Below are 17,955 nucleotides of genomic sequence, written 5' to 3'. Positions count from 1 at the left end.
TTTTAACTTTTAAGGAACGAAATCTTTTGTTTTTAGAAGGAAATGGGGAAAATCTTCGAGTTGTGTTTGGGAGCAAGAGGAAGTGGTAGAATGGGACAGCGAAGCAGGATTTCTAAACTCCTGGTGATAGTGTAGGTGTGATGGGGGCTAGCGGGGGAGTAAGACAGTGACGTACAGTGGCTCCAAACTTTCTCTAAGTTTGCTGAGGTGACCCCAGCATATAAAAGTAATTCTTCTACACCCACAATCCAGCAGCGGTTAGCTTGTTCATACATTACACAGCCCCAACTCTCTGTGGTTCCAAAATGCTTTCATGGCTTCCCTGGAACCAGGTCCTTCCAGGGCCTCTTGCCCTGAGGCTCCCTCTGAGTAGATACTCTGTCTATGGATTTGCCTCTTGTAGACATTTCAGAGAGTTGAAAACATGGTCTTTTATATGTGGCTCCTTCCACTTAGCACAGGGCTTTGCTCATCCACAACATAACACATGTTCCTTTTTATGGAAGAAAATATGTAATACTTGGGTGGGGCTTTGTGCATATACTCATCACCTAGAGCATTTTTGTCGTTTGGGCATGGTGAGTAGATGCTGTGAGCATTGTATTAGTACAACTATTTAAGAATGCCTTCTCTTGGACATAGGCCTCAGGCAGGAATGCAGTGTATAGAACACTTAGTTTGTCAGTGTTCCCGTCCACACACCATTTTACAGTTTCAGTCAAGACCCCCATTTCTATGTAGTCTCACAGCAATTTAACTGATTTCATTGTTCCTAATAACCAGGTAAGTGTGACTGCTGGTGTCCTGTGATCCTTCTTAGGAGAAAGAATTGTCTAACATATTCAGTTATATTTTAATGCATTTTGAATTACTTATCCACTGAGCCAATACATATACAGTAGCTTCTGATCACACCTACCTCCTATCTAATTCCTCCACTCTCTTCACTACACCCCTCTTCAACTTTATGGACTCTTGAAAATATGAATATTCTTTAGTATTTCTTCCTGCCCTCCCTCAGACTGCAGCACCAGCATTTGTCCATTTATATCTAACCTAGTTCATGTAACATCTGTGTAAATAGCATGTATCAACTGTGCATTTTAGAGGTTAGGTTGAATATTCCTTGTCATATAGATGATTGTATTTACTCAACCACTGATTGATAGTAAGATTATATTTAACTTTTAGCAACCATGAACGATTCTCCTAAAGAAACTGGTATACAAACATCTATGACAGCCCCTATACTCTTGGCTATAAACTTAGAATGATGGGTCAGGAAAGATTTTTTCCTTTTGAACTGTCTTCAGTGAAAGCTGTTTCACACGTCTACTGAAGCACAGCAGTTCCAGGCTTCAGTTCAGACTCACCTACAGCGGCCATCTTGCTTCTTTGTTAATAGACACCCTATTTTGTTAACAGTCATCCTACTTACATGAAAACGGTAATGATTGCACTTCATGCATTACTGATACTGACAATCTTCTGACATGCTTATTTGCTATTCAAATATATATGTGTATTTCAGGTAACGAATAATTTGTTCATTTTTGCCAGTATTTATGGCACACGTACATGCTGAGTGTGCACATGTGCCTGTCAAGAACAGATGCTTATATACTGGGTGTCTTCATCAGTCTCTACCTTGATGTTTGAGACAGGGTTTCTCATTTAACCTGAAGCTCATCAATTCAGCTAGAGACTGGTCAATGAACTCCACTCACGTGTTTCTGCTCCAAGTGTGTAGTGCTGCACCCCGTGTTCTGAGTGCCGGGAGGTCTGGCCTTGGGTTCTCATGTGGCGGTATTCTACAGGCTGAGGTATCTCTTCAGCCTCTGCCCACTTCTCACTGGGTAGGTTTTTTGGTTGTTGAATTACAGTTCTTTGTATCTTCTGGCCATTTCTCAGAAGTATAATTTATTCTTTTTTTCTCCCTTTCCTAGAGCTACTATGTACCTCAATGCAAGAATGTTTTAAATTTAGTTTTTTTTTTTTTAAATCTCTTGTGCTTTTGTTGTTATACCCAAGAAATCATAGTCAAGTTCAACGTCACGAAAATTTCCATTTCTAAGAAGGGAAAAGGCAACAAACCAGCATAAACAGTAAAAGCCACACGAAGACTGAAGCCAAAGTATGTTATTCTGGAAGAGGAATACAAAAGAAATAGGAACTTTATTGCCATTTAAAGCTATAAAAATGGCTCAGATGAGTCAGACAAAAATAGTAGGTTTTGACACTGAAATACGCTTTGATTCGACCAGATTTGTCTTTTGAAGATTTCTTTTATAGGCACTGCTCCAACTAATTTGTAAAATTAGGTATATTTTTGATAACAGATTTTTATGAATATGTAAAGGCAAATAAATGAGCATCTTATGGATAAAATATTCAACAATATATTTAATAACGTGTAAACTGATAGATTACATTTTTCTCTAGATCTTTTTTTATTAGCAAACTAGGTGCTCCTGTTGTGCTGAACACCCAATATGAGTTGGTAATTATGACTGTTTCCTTTGTCAACTGCAACAATGCAGAAGATGGAGCCTTGTAAAAACCAAACAGCATGGAACACTTTAGTTGAAGTATTTGTTGTAGATCCAAAATACTTTTTTATTTTCCTAATATATTTGTTTAGAAAGATTAACCCTTTATCCCCGTGTTTCTAAAGGCCTCTTGTTTACCCACAATGTGACCATAAAGGGACTGCAAATCCCTTTTTCCTGTACCCCAGCTATTCCACTAGAAGACTTGCTCTATAAAGGGGTGGACATGGCCACATCCCTTTACAGCGCATGGCTAAAATTTGACTGTTTTCTCTTTTATGCACAAAATGAAACCTGTTTATAGTTTATATAATAAAATATGTAACACAATAATAATATAGGGCCTAGAAGAAAGCTATAAAATCCTCTTAGATTTTAGTATAAATACTATGTACTGGGAAGTATTTTGTACTTTAAGTATATCTATATAGCTTCACTTTCTTACCCTGAGATAGTTGTTAAGAAAAATAATCTGGAATCCAGTACATGGAATAGCTTCATGGGTATGTATTATATAAAGATGAGCTGATTTTATTTCTAGCATCCTAATAATCCAGGCTCCCAAACAGTGACTGTGGGGTACTAAGCAAGCCTCCCATAGACCACACACTAAAGAGCAATAAGCTCTCCCTGGCAGTGATTGCAGCAATTGAAAGTTATATTTTCATATCTGGTATAGGGATGGAAACGTCCAATATTTTTCTTTGTAGTGAGTAATGTGGCTGGTGAAGAGTCAGCAAATGGGTTGTCCGGAGAGCTTTCTGAACAGGTGACTGGATCCAAAATCCGCAGAACCTAAGACAAACAAGAGTTCATGTGAAATGTACACAGCATGCACCGTAAAGGCCTTGGGTTTCACCGATCCATAACTACAGTTTCATAGTTTTACGGAGCTATCATAAAAAAGACATCTGAATGAATTCAGCAATGATGTCTAGTTATAACACTGTGTTTTAGTAATTATAAAGTAACATATTTATAAGGAAAAAAAAGAGAAAAATGCAGTTTTATGAATTATACTTCATATGATATCAATTTTCTGTTTTAGCCGAAAAGCACTCCCTGCCTTTCTTCTCCCTTTTGTTCAACTGTTTATAAGGATTAGACTTATCCTTCTGTGGAAATGCTGTTTTTGTGTATGGTAAAATAAATGGCCCTTCATTTTTCCTTTTTTCAATTTTATGCTAACAACTATGTTTACAATAATACTTTGTTCTTTCATTTCTTCCTTGGTCCTGACTTCTCCTGTTTCCTCTACTGAGACTCAAAGCCTTGGGCAACTAAGGCCGAGAATAACCTTTTGGTTCCCAGCCCTTATTTCTCATGTTCGAATTCTCAAACTAATCATAAGCATTTGCAGAGTCATGTTTTAAAGGAGGCAGGCACTGCGCCGGGTAGGCTACTCTGACAGAAGCAGCAGGGAAGGGCGTCCTCCCTCCCCTCGTGCTCTCTGCAGACTGTCCCCTCTTCTAAGTTAACAGCACATCCCAGAAGCCCTAGCACCTGTTTAAAGAATCTTGGCATCATGTTAGAGCTGCCATACTACTTTAGGACTATAGGGCTTCCATTGCTAACTATGCCTTTAAAATTCAGTGTTCAGACCTTTTATTTTTATAGACCTTAGTAAAATGCTAGATGACAACCAAAGTCGGAAAGAGTAATGTTTCTTGTAAACTTTGAGGGGAAAAGAATGGTTTCCAAGTATGGAATGTGCTATGATATTATAAGTCTATAAAGTAAAAATAAAATGCTAAGGGAATTCAGTGGGATACTGAGATTCGGCAGAAAGCATTTTAGATTTTAGCCTGAAAATGACAGGGAAGAATTTTAAGTCTTGCAGAGATCCTGGGACCCAGCATGGAGGATGGAAATTGGTGGGCATTTAAAGCAGATGGAGGAAGAGCAGAGACTAAGCTACTGCATTATTTCCGAAAGGACAGCTCCTGAAGTAGTTAGGCTGGAAGGTCATGAAGCAGGCAAGGAGAAGAGGCCGTCCGTCGGTCTTGTTACATGAGGGAATGTGGTGAGTAAGGACACAGAAGAACAAGCAGATTTAGACCAGGCCTGGAGCACACCCAGTATTGCACAAGAAAGCAGAGAGCAGAGAAGACAAGGTGGAGCCTAGTCACAGAAACCAAGGCAAGAGAAGGATTTCATTTAGAGGGAAAAGCCAACTACACACAAAGATACTGACAGCAACTGAGTACACCATGGCGTAACTTTCCAACAAAGTAATAGTAGGAAAGAACAAACAAGTTTTGAGTAGTTTACTTTTTAGATACCAATCTTTTTAGTAAGTAGCTGAGCACCTACTATGTACATAATACCAGCTCATGAGGAAACATAGTAAAACATAGTCTCCAGCCTTTAAGTAATTTTAGAGGGAGGATCATGCAATAACATTGTAGATTGTCCTGAAGCTGTTAGTATTTTAATGTTAATTCCACTTCCCCAAGAAGTGCTGCCTAGTCACATGACTCCAACTGAACCTTCCCATTTTAATTAGTAAAATAAAGGAAAGCCAGTGACTGGGCGGGGCAAGGGAATTAGAGAGGGCTGAGAGGTCGGAGGAGGTGAGAGGAGGTCAGACCACAGAAGGGAAGATCATGGCAACATGGAGCTTCCCAAGGACCTGCTGGACCCAGGTGGGATTGATTGGTATTAAAAAACTATGAACATTAAGGATTTTACAGGTCTAGTATCTTATATAAAAAGGCAGTTTATATCTTTGTCTATTTGTTGCAATCTTGTTGTGTAGAGGGTTTGTGGATTGAGAGTTGGATATATAAACCTATATGAAAAGCTATCGGGCTGTAGAGTTGTATTTGTGAAATTTTGGGGTACAGAAATACCCTGGAACAGAAGAGGAGAACAGGTGGTAGTAAACCGCCAAGGGAAGGGAGTTGCATGGACAAATTGGGCCATGGTGACAGCTCAGACTGGGTGCCAGAAGTGCAGTTCCATATCAGGGTTGGACCTGAGGAGTGAGACCTCAGGGCCAGAAAAGAAATAAGCATTTTTATTTTTTAATATTTACTACAACATAACAGAGTATCAGAGCTAAGTCAGAGACACTTCTTCCTGGGAGAGAAATGTATATAATGCAGGTAGGCAACTAGGCCTCATTTAAGCTGGCTTGTTCTTGTATCTTCTTTTTCTTCTATGAATTAGAAATCAAAGTCATATGCTGGACAGGAAGTAGTAATCTAAGAAGTACCACAAGAGAAATAGTTAAACTGACACAAATTTTGGATTCTGGGTACCTGGGAGAAGGATATGGGAACAAGTACTTAGGAATGAAAACTAGCAAAGAAAGAGAAAAAGAGAAGCCAGCAAAATAAGTTAATGAGATGGGAAAAGATATACAGCTCAAAGGAATTAAACGTAATGATGTGACCAATGGGGAAACACAGAAGTAATCACAATGAACAAGTAAGAGCTAAAATGAGCTTATGATCACAGGTCACACAGAGTTAATAGTTAACATTTTAATAGCAGAAGGGTTCTAGTTAATAACATAATGGATTATGGGAGTTGGGTACTTCTTTTAAAACTATTATATTTTTCTCCTTAGGATAGAGTAGTGACATTTGGAAATTTAAGAGTCAGAGGAGAAATTTTTCCTAAACAAATTTAAGATCTACATTTCAAACCTCCCCAATGCCACACATAACACATTGCTTTCAGTAAGGGGTGAAAAGAATCTTGTAGCTCCTAGAACACCTTCCACAGTGCATGAAAGAGAAAGTGTTACCTTTTCAGCCATTCTCTCAGCTGGGGTACTGCATAATTCTACTGTTGCTGGAGTCTTCCTTTGATGGCTAATGCCAACATTTCCCAACAGATGAGCATGTATTGCTTCTGCCAGCCTGTGGTTTGTGACTGTTAGGTCTGCTGTGCTGTGGGGCTGTGCGTTAGGGGAATATGTCTGCTCTCTCCCCCACTGTAAGGAGACCAAGAGTTCTTCCAAAAATCTGCACAGAACATACATGAACAATAAACACTGATAAAAAGACAAAAATCTAAGAACCTATAAAAGAAAGTAAGCGAGCAACTTATTTCAGAAGTCATTTAACATCTTTGTGGGCTGAAGAGATGGCTCTGTGGTTAAGAACAATAACTGCTCTTCCAGAGGTCCTGAATTCAATTCCCTGCTAACCACATGGTGGCTCACAACCATCTGTAATGGGATCTGATGCCATCTTCTGGTGTGTCTGAAGACAGTTATAGTAGAGTCATATAAATAAAATAAATAAATATTAAAACAAAACAAAACAAAACATCTTTGCTCAGAATTCAAGATTCAGGACATCTGGTCACATAGGTTATAGGACACTTGTTAATCTACTAGGTTACTACCTAAAACCCTGAATCAAGCAGTACAGTTTAGTGTAATCATATTTTGGTATAGAAATTACAGATATTAGTGTATTTCAGAGTTTTAGCACTTGTATAAATTTTCTGCATTGTTGGATTTGATTTGATAACATTCTATTAAGGATTTTTACATTTATGTTCATTAAAGACAGAAAGTCTACATGTTTTTGCTTCTGTCTCTAGTCTGTTATCATAATGCTTGCTCCAAAAATTATTTGGAAATTGTTCCTTTTCCTTCTATGCTTTAGAAGAATTTGTGTACAACTGTGTTTCTTTCTTTCTTTAGATGATTATTAGCATTATTATTGGTGGATCCATCGGGGCTAGAATTTCCTTCACATGTTGGTTTTTAACTACAATTTCAATTGCTTTAATGAACTTACATATCTTAGTTTTTAGGATCTATTTTATTTTAAAATTATTTATGTGTGTGTGGGTTGTGTGTGTACATGAGTGTAGGTGCCTACAGAGGCTAGAAGAGGGTATTAGATGTCCTGAAGCTGAAGTTGCATGTGGTAATAAGCTGCCTAGCATGGAGCTGAGAACTAAATTCAGATGCTCTGCAAGTGTAGCATGCACTAATTGCCAAACCATCTCTCCACCCCTCCTATGCCTGCTCAGTAACCTCAGTAATGTTCTTGTGGAGCTTATCTAAATCACTGGCTCGACTGGCTAGAGGTATCACTATCATTCCCTTACTGTCTTTGCTGTGTCTATTCAATCTACTGTGTGTAGGCCTGCAGTCCTAATACTTAACATGTACCATCTTCCTGCAGTTTACTGGCTAAGCAGTTCTTTCTCTTTTTTCTTATTTATCTATTCTTCTCTTACATAATAGATACCAACCACAGCCTCTTCTCCCTCCTCTCTACCCAGTTGCCCCACCACCACTTCCCCTGTCCCCCAGATCCACTGTTGGACTCCTGGAGGTATCAACCAGACACAGAATAAGATGCAGTGAGACTAGGCACAAACTCTTATATCAAGACTGTATGAGGCAAGTCAGTGGGAGGAACAGGGTCCCAGGAGGAAGCAGAAGAGTCAGAGGCAGCTCCTGTTGCTAGGAGTTCCACACAAACCCCAGGCTAAAGCACAGCAGGCTCTATAACCACCACGTCACCCTAGACATTTCTTCAGTTACCTTCGTAAAACAGCATTGGTGTTCCTTGTCACTTCTGTCTAGTTTGAATTGATTCTGCCTTTTGGAACTTCAAATTACTAATGAGACTTTCCTCATGTCCCCAAATGAACTTCCCTTTCTATCTCCTTAAAGATATAATCTTGCTGCATCGCCCAGCCTGGCCTGGAACTCAGGTACTTCAGCCTCTTCTTCCCGAGCCTTGAATCATAGGTCTGCACCATCATGGCCAGCCTCAGACAAGCATCTCCCTTGAGGTACACCTTAGTTTCTTCTAAAAAATTTCTGAACTTTAATATATTATGTTTCATTTTTCTAATTTCCCATATGATTGATTGCTAATTATTTAGCTATATAAAAATACAAAGTTCTTTTAAGGAACACTGCCCATTTGTTTATTTATTTATTATTATTATTTTTAAAGACTTTAGCTTGTTAGTACTGGAATGTAAAGTTAGGTAGACATGTCCTAATACTACATAAAGACTTCAAATAGCTCTTCCATGGAAAAACAGGTATGTCATTTGGTGTTGTGGTTTGAGTAGGAATGGCCCCCACAGACTCATGTTTTGAATGATTCATAGAGAGTGGCGCTAGTAGGAGGGCTGGCCTTGTTGGAGGAAGTGTGTCCCTTGGAGGCGGGCTCTGACTTAGATGCTCAAGCTATGCCCAATGTGGCACAGTCTCTTCCTGCTGCCTGAGGATCAAGATGTAGAAGTCTCAGCTCTTTCTCCCTGTCTGCCTGCATGCTGCTGTGCTTCCTGCATGACAGTCATGGACTAAACCCCTGAACCTGCAAGCCAGCCGCAATTCAGTGCTTTCTCTATAAGAGCTGCCATGGCCGTGGCTAAGGCATTTGATTTCTGACAAAACTACACAAACCACCATAACCACATTCAGGAACTGCTTTTAAATGCAGAGACACCCTCACTTACAGATGTAATAATTCTTTTCCCTATCAACAATGTAAGATGTAGCACCATCTTCTGTTTTTAGGGCTCCTCCTTTCCGGCATCTATTTTAAAGTGAGACTTACAGTGTATAGTAGTCAGAATGGTAACTAATGTGGCCACCCTCAAACAAACCCTTTCAGAGCAGCAAACCCAAGGAGAGAGAGAGGAGTCTGAGGACAAGTGCCTTACTTCTGGGTAGAGATCATTTCCTGACGAAACTGTTCTCGTTCACTCAGGAGATCCTGTATAGCGCTCTGGGCATCTCGGTTCTGACGCTGTAAAACTACCCTGAAGTTTGTTAATTCGTCTGCCATCACCCTGAAACACAGTAAAAGTCATACCCAGTTTCCCCATGGTAATAAAGCACACAGAGTTAATCTACTGCTTCTTTGTGATTGTTAGTTAAAGCTGACGACAGGATTTCACACACTCGGACTGCCCAGCAATTCTACCATTTTCAATGAGAACATGTTAACATGCACAGCTGATGGAGCAGGGGCAATTAAAATATTTTTAAATGACCGAAAAGTATTTTTCATATAGTGACTTGAATTTACACCAATGCTACTCTAAATGTATCAGTTTATAATTACTAAGTAGACACTTCTAACTATAAAAAAACAGAAAGGGAAAGAAACATAAATTATTTTTCTCACTACTCAATTATACTCTCCTCTCAGCAAAATACTGAAAAGTTTTTTTTTTGTTTTTTTTTAAAAATAAAGTAGTCTTTCCCCCTGCTAAGCAAGGCTCAGTCTCCTTTTATATAATGTTCTTATTTTTTCAAAAAATGCATTTGACTTTTTTAAAACATGAATGTGCAAAAAATAAATATACGGAATGTGTTCACTAGAAGGAAACATTTATTACAAAACTTTCTACACCCTGCTTTTTGTTTTCTCCAGAAGATACCCTTTGAGTATCTGATGAGGCAAACATTTAGGCATTTGAAAAGCTGAGTGGAGCAGAGGATGAACAGATGAGGAACCAAGATACACAGCAGAGCTTCCCAGGAACAGCATGTTCAGAGGCCTGGGCATTATGGCCTTGTGGCTTTTTACATGAGTTAGAGTTTGCAAATCAGATGTGCCACAAATGACTGTGTTCTGTTTCTGTGTGGGAAGAAGGAGGTTGAAAGGCTCTTTACATGGATAAAGGAGCTACAAGAACAGAGCACAATGGGTGGAGAAGACTGTCCTAGGAAGTAAGAATGAGGTGGCTCTCTCCAGGAGGAGCAGAAGGGGAGGAGGAAAGGGGGAGGGGGAAGGAGGGAGGGGAAAAGGGGGAGGGGGATAAGGGAAAGGGGATAGTCTATATTTGTCTTTTCGATCGCAATATTTCTATTATTTAATTTTATATTGTGTTTTGTTTACTGTACTAAGAGTGATTTTAGAATGAAGGAGGACCACGATCACCTCTCTAGGAGACTGCATGGCCCTCCAGAGGGGTGTACCACTCATCAAATAATGTGTGAAGTATGCTGACCATTTTAAGTCAGAATTTTCACTATTACTTTGTGTTATATGTCAAAATGGTGACAGAGAGAAAAACGGGGGAGGGGACACTATTTGTAACAGAGGAATACCTGCTTGCAAGAAATTTACTTCTCCACACATCGCACTGTATTGACATCCGTTCCAGCTGCTCAGAAAGCTGTGCTGTGTTCCGACCTAGTGCTTCATTTTCTAAGATGAGCTGGTTCTTCTCCCGGGCGAGACGCTCAAAGTGATACTGTGGGTCATCCCCAACAGAAGCCACCAGCAACTTTTTTAACTCACGGTTTATCTAGGATGGAAGAAGACGACCAAGCTTAAGAAATGTCACAAGTTTGAATGTAGCCAAACTTATGACAGAGAATCTATTTCTGTGTCCTTTGGATCCTATTCCAATGTGTTAATTTACATCTTATATTTTACTATTATTCCTTAGAAGCCTGTTTGTTTTCTAATGAGATGACAGAAAAGGGGTGGATAGGAATGAGAAAGGGAGGGGAAACTGTAATCAGGATAAATTATGTGAAATAGAAATCTATTTTCAATAAAAAGAAATAATTTAAGAAAAGAAACATACCATAACTAAGACAAAATGAGCTTATATGGGTGGGCAGTTAGGCACTTCTATCTGGACAATGTAATTATGGGGGTTACTATTTTTGTTGTCTTTCTGAATTTTCTTTTTAATCTTTTAAAACTGGTGTGTGTGTGTGTGTGTGTGTGTGTGTGTGTGTGTATGTGTGTGTGTCCCCACACATGAAGAGGCCAGAGGAGGACATCAGTGTCCCTAGATCTGACTCACTCCCTTGTGACAGGCCCATCATTGAGACATAGCTAGGCTGGAGGGTAGCAGGCACCGGAAATCCTGTCTAGGCCTCCACCCCAGCCTAGAATTGACAGGAGAGGTATGCCTGGCTATGCCAGGCATTTTACATGGGTGCTGAGGAGTTGAACTCAGGTCTCCATGCTTGACAGCGTTCTTACTCATGCAGCCATTTCCCTAGTCTCCTTTTTGAATCTTCTAAAATGTTTACAAATAAATATATTCTATTTTGTACTTAGAAATTAATTGCATTTATTAAAATATATTAAATTCATGAAGCCTTTTTGGATAAGACACTAGTCATTCATTATGTTACAAACATAATCTTGCAAACTGATGTAGTTTTGGGCTACAGAGATGGCTCAGTGGGTAGAGCTTACTATGAAGGTCTGACAACCTGTAACCTTTGAACCTAAGTGGGTTCCATGTAAGTTCTTCTGACTTCCACACTTGTGAAGAAGAATGCATCCCCTCTGTTCGGAAGGGTACAGGCTCAGGACTCTAAGACAAAGCTTTCAGCACAAAGATTTATTTGCTCCAGAAGTACAAAGGGCAGGAAATAAGAGACAAAGACAGGAGATGGGGGACAAGGGAGAGGGAGGAGAGGACCTGTCCTGGAGGGAGACCAAGGAATGTTTTTGGGTAGAGAGGAGACACATGTAGCACATAAGAAAATACTGATTTGTGAAGGTACATGGGCAAACCCCATGTTAGCATGAGGTATTTAATTTTGATTGGGTGTATTTATTAGGTAAGCTGAAGGGAGCATTCGATAGCTGGACCTTGGTAGTCAGCCTCAGGAGGAGGACATGGACAAATAAGAAAATGGACTTTGGTGGCCAGCTTTAGGGATGGAATCTAACAGTTTTTAACAAGGCAGAGGCAATGCAGAAGGCAAGGCCTGCCGGAGCCAGGCTTGCCCTGTTCAAGCTGCTAGAGTCCCTTCACCCTCCATACACAGCACACATGAACACACATGCACACTCCTAACAACAACAACAATATGTAAAGATGTAAAGGTTAAACAGGAACAAGGGAGGGCTAAAGCAATTTTATTAAGCTGCAGAGACTAACGTACAACTGAACGCCATTGAGTCTTATTAATCATTAATGAAGACCGAGTAACATATTTCATCCTCCACCCTCAGGTATCAGGAATGAATTCTTAAAACTAGGACTGCTACTCTGTCAGTAGCAAAGACTGACTTGGTCAGTTTATGAATATAACCTACTTTATAACTTAGAGGCAGTCTTGTCTAAAGTTCCCCAAATCTCCACTTTCATCACGTTTAGAGAAAGGTTCCCCAACAAACTCTTTCTAGAGGCCCTAAGCAGAATGAGAAATTAAAGAGGAAGTATTTAGAGAAATGGCAACCTATGATAAACGGAGTTTCTGAGAAAATGCAGTTTGTTAGCCTGGGATTAAAAGGCCCAGAGGTAAAGATCAAAACTCATTGAAGCTACAGGCTGCTCACCTCTGTTTGTACTCGGAGCTGATTGGAAAGGCCTTCTTTGTCCTGAAGTAGCCTCCTTTCAGAATTCTTGAGCTTTTCCAAAGCTTTCTTTACCTCTGAGAGTTCCTTCCTTGGATCTGTGACCACCTCTGACTGACTGTGGAGTTCTTCTCTGTGATGTCCTAGGGACTTAACCTTGGTGTTCTTGGTGGGGATGTCGTGAGAGATAGCAGCTTTGGGAACAAATATTCTGACAGCTTCGACTCCCACTGTTTTTTCATTAAGAATCTTCCCCCGCTGAAGAACACCCGGGCTGTCTGAGGGGACTTTCTTACGTGGACTCGGAAGGACATGTTGATTTATGGGTTGGACTCCGTGGGTGACTTCAACAGACTTAGGGGGCTCCTCCGTTTCCATTCCATCTCCTGCTCCTCGGATTGGGGTCGAAGTAAGGACGCCTAATAAAGACGTTAAATGGAGGACAATTTGCCAAAAGAAATGACAGAAAACAACCCCCCCAAGACTACTTGTCATGTAGCAGTTCCCTCCCAGACTGAAATACTCCCTCCTGCAGGAAAGCTCCTTAAGCCAGAAGTAAACAACTTAGGACAGCTCCACGAAGTCCCAGAAAATAGCAAGGTTCACTAGGCACCTCCATCCCTACAGTCAACAATAAAGGCCTGCAGTCACTCTCAGGAGCCAAGCTACGAAGATCTGAGGATATCAGACCAGCTGCCTGGAGAGCAGAGACCAGTCAGGCTACCTGGAAGAGGCTTATGACAACTATGGCACCGTAAAATCACTGCCCAACGTTTACTTAATATTGTAAAATATAATCCTGACTTTCTCTTATGATAGTGTTAAAATGACATCACTGGGATATAAGTCATTTTCATTTCATAGGTTAAAAATAAAGAAGTTTGTGTGTGTGTGTGTGTGTGTGTGTGTGTGTGTGTGTTTGTGTTAAGCTGGTCGAAAAGCTGACATGCAGTCCTGGACAACCTCAGTCTGGATTCTTCCTGCCTTTGCCTCTAATACAGCACCATGGTTGACTAGCTTTCATAGTCTTAAAACTTGGGTTTAGGTTTGTCCAATTTTACCTAATCTGTTTTTGTTTTTGTTAACTGTCTATTGGTATCTGAGAGTGTAGAATTATGTATAGGTTAACAAAAGCAATAAAAGTCTCCCCTAAATTAACTCCGTTCCAGCCCACTGAGCTTGATCAATAAGAAGCAGATGGAATACTTGGCTATGGTTCAAGTCAAAATGGATTTCTAGGCAAGTCATAACATAGTTGATCCAGGAGTTTAGAAAAAAATTAAATAAAAAAGCTCCAAATAATAGAAACCTGAGAAAAAAATCAAAAAGTTTGTTAAAAGCCAAAGAAACAATGTATAATTGACAAATATTTTTAAGCAAAATTTCAGTCAAGAAGTTCAATCAACTTTCAATTCCAATTTACTCTTAACTTTATTTAAACTGTTCTACTTACTAAGAACTCATGGCTACCAGAAATAACTCACCAGCTCTTGCTAACATGCGGGTGAGCAGGCAGAGCCAGGGCTTTCATTTTCTTACCTTTCATAATTCCTTTTTTCCCTGTGACACACACAGAAACCTTTATTACATATGTACTAGGCAATTCAGGGCACATGCATGAATAATTACATCCTTCAAGCGAGAAGACAAAAACCTGCGGTGCCAGTTCTGTAATTATGAAGAATGCTGAGCCAAGAACACCACCAATCCTGGCTCTCCGGTCTTCGAGGAGCCACCAGCATCCCTGCATCCTTCTCCTCTCCTCCTGTGATCATGCACTCATCAGTTAAACACATCCAAGGCCTGGGGCTTTTCCACCCTGGCTTCCCTTGGCCTTATGAAAGGTGAAGAGGCAGCAAGGTCAGTAGTCTGCATTCTACACAGGGGCTGGCGAAGGGCTTTGGGAAAGGGCCCGAGAGGAAATACTGTAGGCTTTTGGAATGATAAAGTAAAACTGAAGAAAGTTTCTAGGCACTTACATGAGAAAACAAAACCATCTTATTTTTCTTTTAATGGCAAAACACTTTTGGTTAAGTAAGTAATAAAAAAACAAAATCTAGTTTATTCAGAATAACACTTGATTTACATGGATTCAGTTACTGCTTAAAATCAACGAACTACCTGCAAACCTTTCAAGGGGTCTGAGGATCACAATTTACCAATTTTTGTTTTAGATTCTAGGAGGAGAAGAGCATGATTAGAGGCCATCACTGAACAAATATGTCCCTTACTAATGACAGTGTAAATGTGTGAGCAGAAGTGCTTTTAAGTCACATGACCGGGCACAGGCAGAACATCACATTCATTTCCCCCGCCGGTTGTGGTATAACCTTTGCCCTGTCGTGCGCTTCTCCATCCTTCTATCACCGGCCGCTGGGAGACACACAGTAAATGCTATAGCATTTCAGAGTCTGACTCTCTTCCAAGCTGGACCATTAGAAGCTACTTTAGTTACAGATACTTTTATCAGCTAAGGAAATGTGCACAGCATAAAGAAGAAAAGTAAATGTCTAATTAATGAGTTTATTACTCTGTGAACACATACCTAAACTTTATTTAAACCTTTAGGGAAAAACTTTTAAAACAACTTGGCTTTCCCTTCTACATTTAAAATATTAATCCAAAGCTCCTTTATATTATAGTCAGACAGACTCTCTGGAACATATGTAAACTAAACAATCAGCTGGTAAGCTGAAGATGCCACTTGGTAAGCTTTAAGACAATATTCCTTTGGCATACACAAGGGTGGGCAGCTGGGACTGAGGCTAGGCCCTAGCATGGTAAGCAAGCAGTTTAGCACAAAGCAGTTTTATCCTGAGACAGGAGCTCACGAGGTTGTCCATGCCTTGACCTGACTCTGTAGCCCAAACAGTATGAATTTGTGATCCTCCTGTCTCAGCCTTCCAAGTAGCTGGGATTACAAGCCTGTGCCACAAAGCCCAGTTTTAATGTTCTTTTAAATGTCACAATTATCACCTAGTAAAGTTTAGTTATTACATTAGAAATATATGCTACAGACCTTTTCTCTAGTCCAGTGGTGCTCAACCTTCCAAATGTTGTGACTCTTCTATATCGTTCCGCATGTTTTGGTGACCTCAACACCACATTTTGTTACTATGTCTTAACTATAATTTTGCTACTACTGTGTGTGTGTATGTGCATATATAATATATAAATATTATATATTATATATAACATATAATATTTATATTATATGTTATATATAATATATATATGTGGGGGTCATGACTCACATATTGAGAACCTCTGCTCTATAGACTGGATTGAAAACAGTTGCTTGGTCAAATGTGTTGCACACTTATGCATGATGCATAGCCTCTGGTGTTTCACTGGTTTTCTAACAGTACTAAGAAACACTTGTATAACCAATTCAAACCAGCACTTCCAAATTCGTTTGCTCATAGGGTCACTTTTACCTGATCCTTATTATTTAAAAGTCCCAGACCTTACTATCTGTTTGCTAAACTAACTGTCATAGCTACATTTTAATGTAGAAGTCTACAACTTTATTTTTTAATTAAATTGCTTATTTTAGGTTTGAGATGAGCCCTGGCAGTAATGGTCCACCCCTCCTAAGATGGCAGTGCTTGGGAGGAAAGTACTGTTGCTAAAAATCACATTTCTCTCCTGTGGTAGTTAAAGGATGGAGACAAGTGACAATATAAATATAGGTATTCTTTTTCTTGATCCATATAGCACAAACATCTTTTTTCACTAACAATAGATACATTATAGTAAAAATAAGACAAACAGTTGTATTACCTGCCTTACTAGATAATCAAGGCGGATGGATCTCTTTGACTTTAATGCCAGTGAGGGCAACATAGAGCAACCCTGTCTTGAATCCTGCCCTCCCACTCCAAAATAAACCCAAAAAACAAAAATCAAAAAACACCCCCCAAAACAAAAGCAACCAATCAAACAAAACAAAACAAAACAAAAAAACCCAATTATTATCAAAACATAAAGACTCACCTTTATTTTCAAAACTTTTAAGGGTAGTCATTTTTTCCTGTAACTAATAAAAATACAACCCAAGACTTTCACAGAAGACCTAGAAATGTAAACATATGAAAGTGAATGCTTAACAACAGTGTATGCTTCTACTTTAAAAGCTATGTTTTCAGCCTTTCTGCCTTTAGTACCCACATTCTTCATTATCTCCTTCTGACAGGCGGTAATGTATACCTGCTAAATACTGGGAAACCAGGCAGAGGTTTGAGTGCTCTCTGGAGTTTAGACTGTAGACGTCCTAAAACCTGACTCTTCTCAGATATATACGATCCAGTGCACGGTCTAACTTCCAGAACATCACAAATCCTTGCCCTGGGAAGCACCCTGAAACTCTATCCAATGGCAAACAGAGATTTAAAAGTCAGAAACTTCGCCGGGACCATGCGATGCCAAATAGCGAGTGTGCCTGTCTAAGAAGCACTGGGTGAAGGCGTGGGGAGGCATGAGTTTAAAAAGAGAAGGGGAGGAAGCATTAAGACTGTCAGTCTCATTCCTGAGGAGTATGAGCCCAAGTGTGTCTCTGTCAGAAGAATCCTCTTCCCAGAACAACCTTTAAATCCAAACGCAATGGCCTCCGAACTCCAACCCAGACTGCCCTCTTCCCACCGCGTCTGGCACACGGGCTGGCTCCAGTATTTACCTCTGATATCCTTATTTTAATGTTCACCGCTCGGTTCTTCCCTCATTCAGCAGCCGGCTAACTTGTAAACTCCTCTGGCATTCCGAAGCCAACCCGCCCAGGCCTTCCTGACACTTGGCTACTCGCCCACTTTAATCACTTCCTAGTACTCAGGGTTTCATTTCCGGAATGATCTTCCGAACGACTAGGACCAACCAACACTTAGTGCTGTGTGTAGAATGGAGAAACACAGGGTTTACCATGTATCGGCTCAGAAAGTGAAAAGTGTAAGATATCTACTTAAGAAAAAAAGTACCGATACAGAAATCAAGCCATATAGAGGCTTAAACTTCCGGGTCACTACCCACTAGACGGAAGTGAATACGTTGGAAGGGAGAAGGTGGCGTCGCGTTGCCCCAGGCGATGAGGCAATGGGTGGGTCTTTTGGTGAGTGGGCGGGGCCTGATTACTCCCA

General features: G+C 40.0%; 1 protein-coding gene across 1 annotated transcript; it reads right to left on the bottom strand.

Moving 5' to 3' along the window:
* Positions 1-2,162: 2,162 nt before the first annotated feature.
* On the bottom strand, positions 2,163-17,625 carry BLZF1 (basic leucine zipper nuclear factor 1). Its single transcript, XM_080941178.1, has 7 exons — positions 17,502-17,625; positions 16,823-16,901; positions 12,809-13,245; positions 10,603-10,802; positions 9,207-9,335; positions 6,304-6,523; positions 2,163-3,344 (listed from the first exon to the last, which is right to left on the bottom strand). Exons 2-7 carry the CDS (start codon positions 16,851-16,853, stop codon positions 3,159-3,161), a joined length of 1,203 nt encoding a protein of 400 aa, XP_080797304.1. The 5' UTR covers positions 16,854-16,901; positions 17,502-17,625; the 3' UTR covers positions 2,163-3,158.
* Positions 17,626-17,955: the final 330 nt, after the last annotated feature.

The sequence above is a fragment of the Micromys minutus genome (assembly GCF_963924665.1).
Source record: "Micromys minutus genome assembly, chromosome: 1".
In the NCBI taxonomy this organism is placed as follows: domain Eukaryota; kingdom Metazoa; phylum Chordata; class Mammalia; order Rodentia; family Muridae; genus Micromys; species Micromys minutus.
This window is presented reverse-complemented; position numbering and strand designations above follow the sequence as displayed.

What these genes read in the sequence shown, in the direction of transcription:
- BLZF1 (XM_080941178.1), bottom strand. Translation starts at nt 16,853, where the DNA reads ATGACTACCCTTAAAAGTTTTGAAAATAAAG. An exon ending in AGCTCCGAGTACAAACAGAG is followed by an intron (nt 10,803 to 12,808) that starts GTGAGCAGCCTG and finishes CTTCCATCCTAG; the next exon opens with ATAAACCGTGAGTTAAAAAA. An exon ending in AGTAAATTTCTTGCAAGCAG is followed by an intron (nt 9,336 to 10,602) that starts GTATTCCTCTGT and finishes ACTGTGTTTCAG; the next exon opens with GGTGATGGCAGACGAATTAA.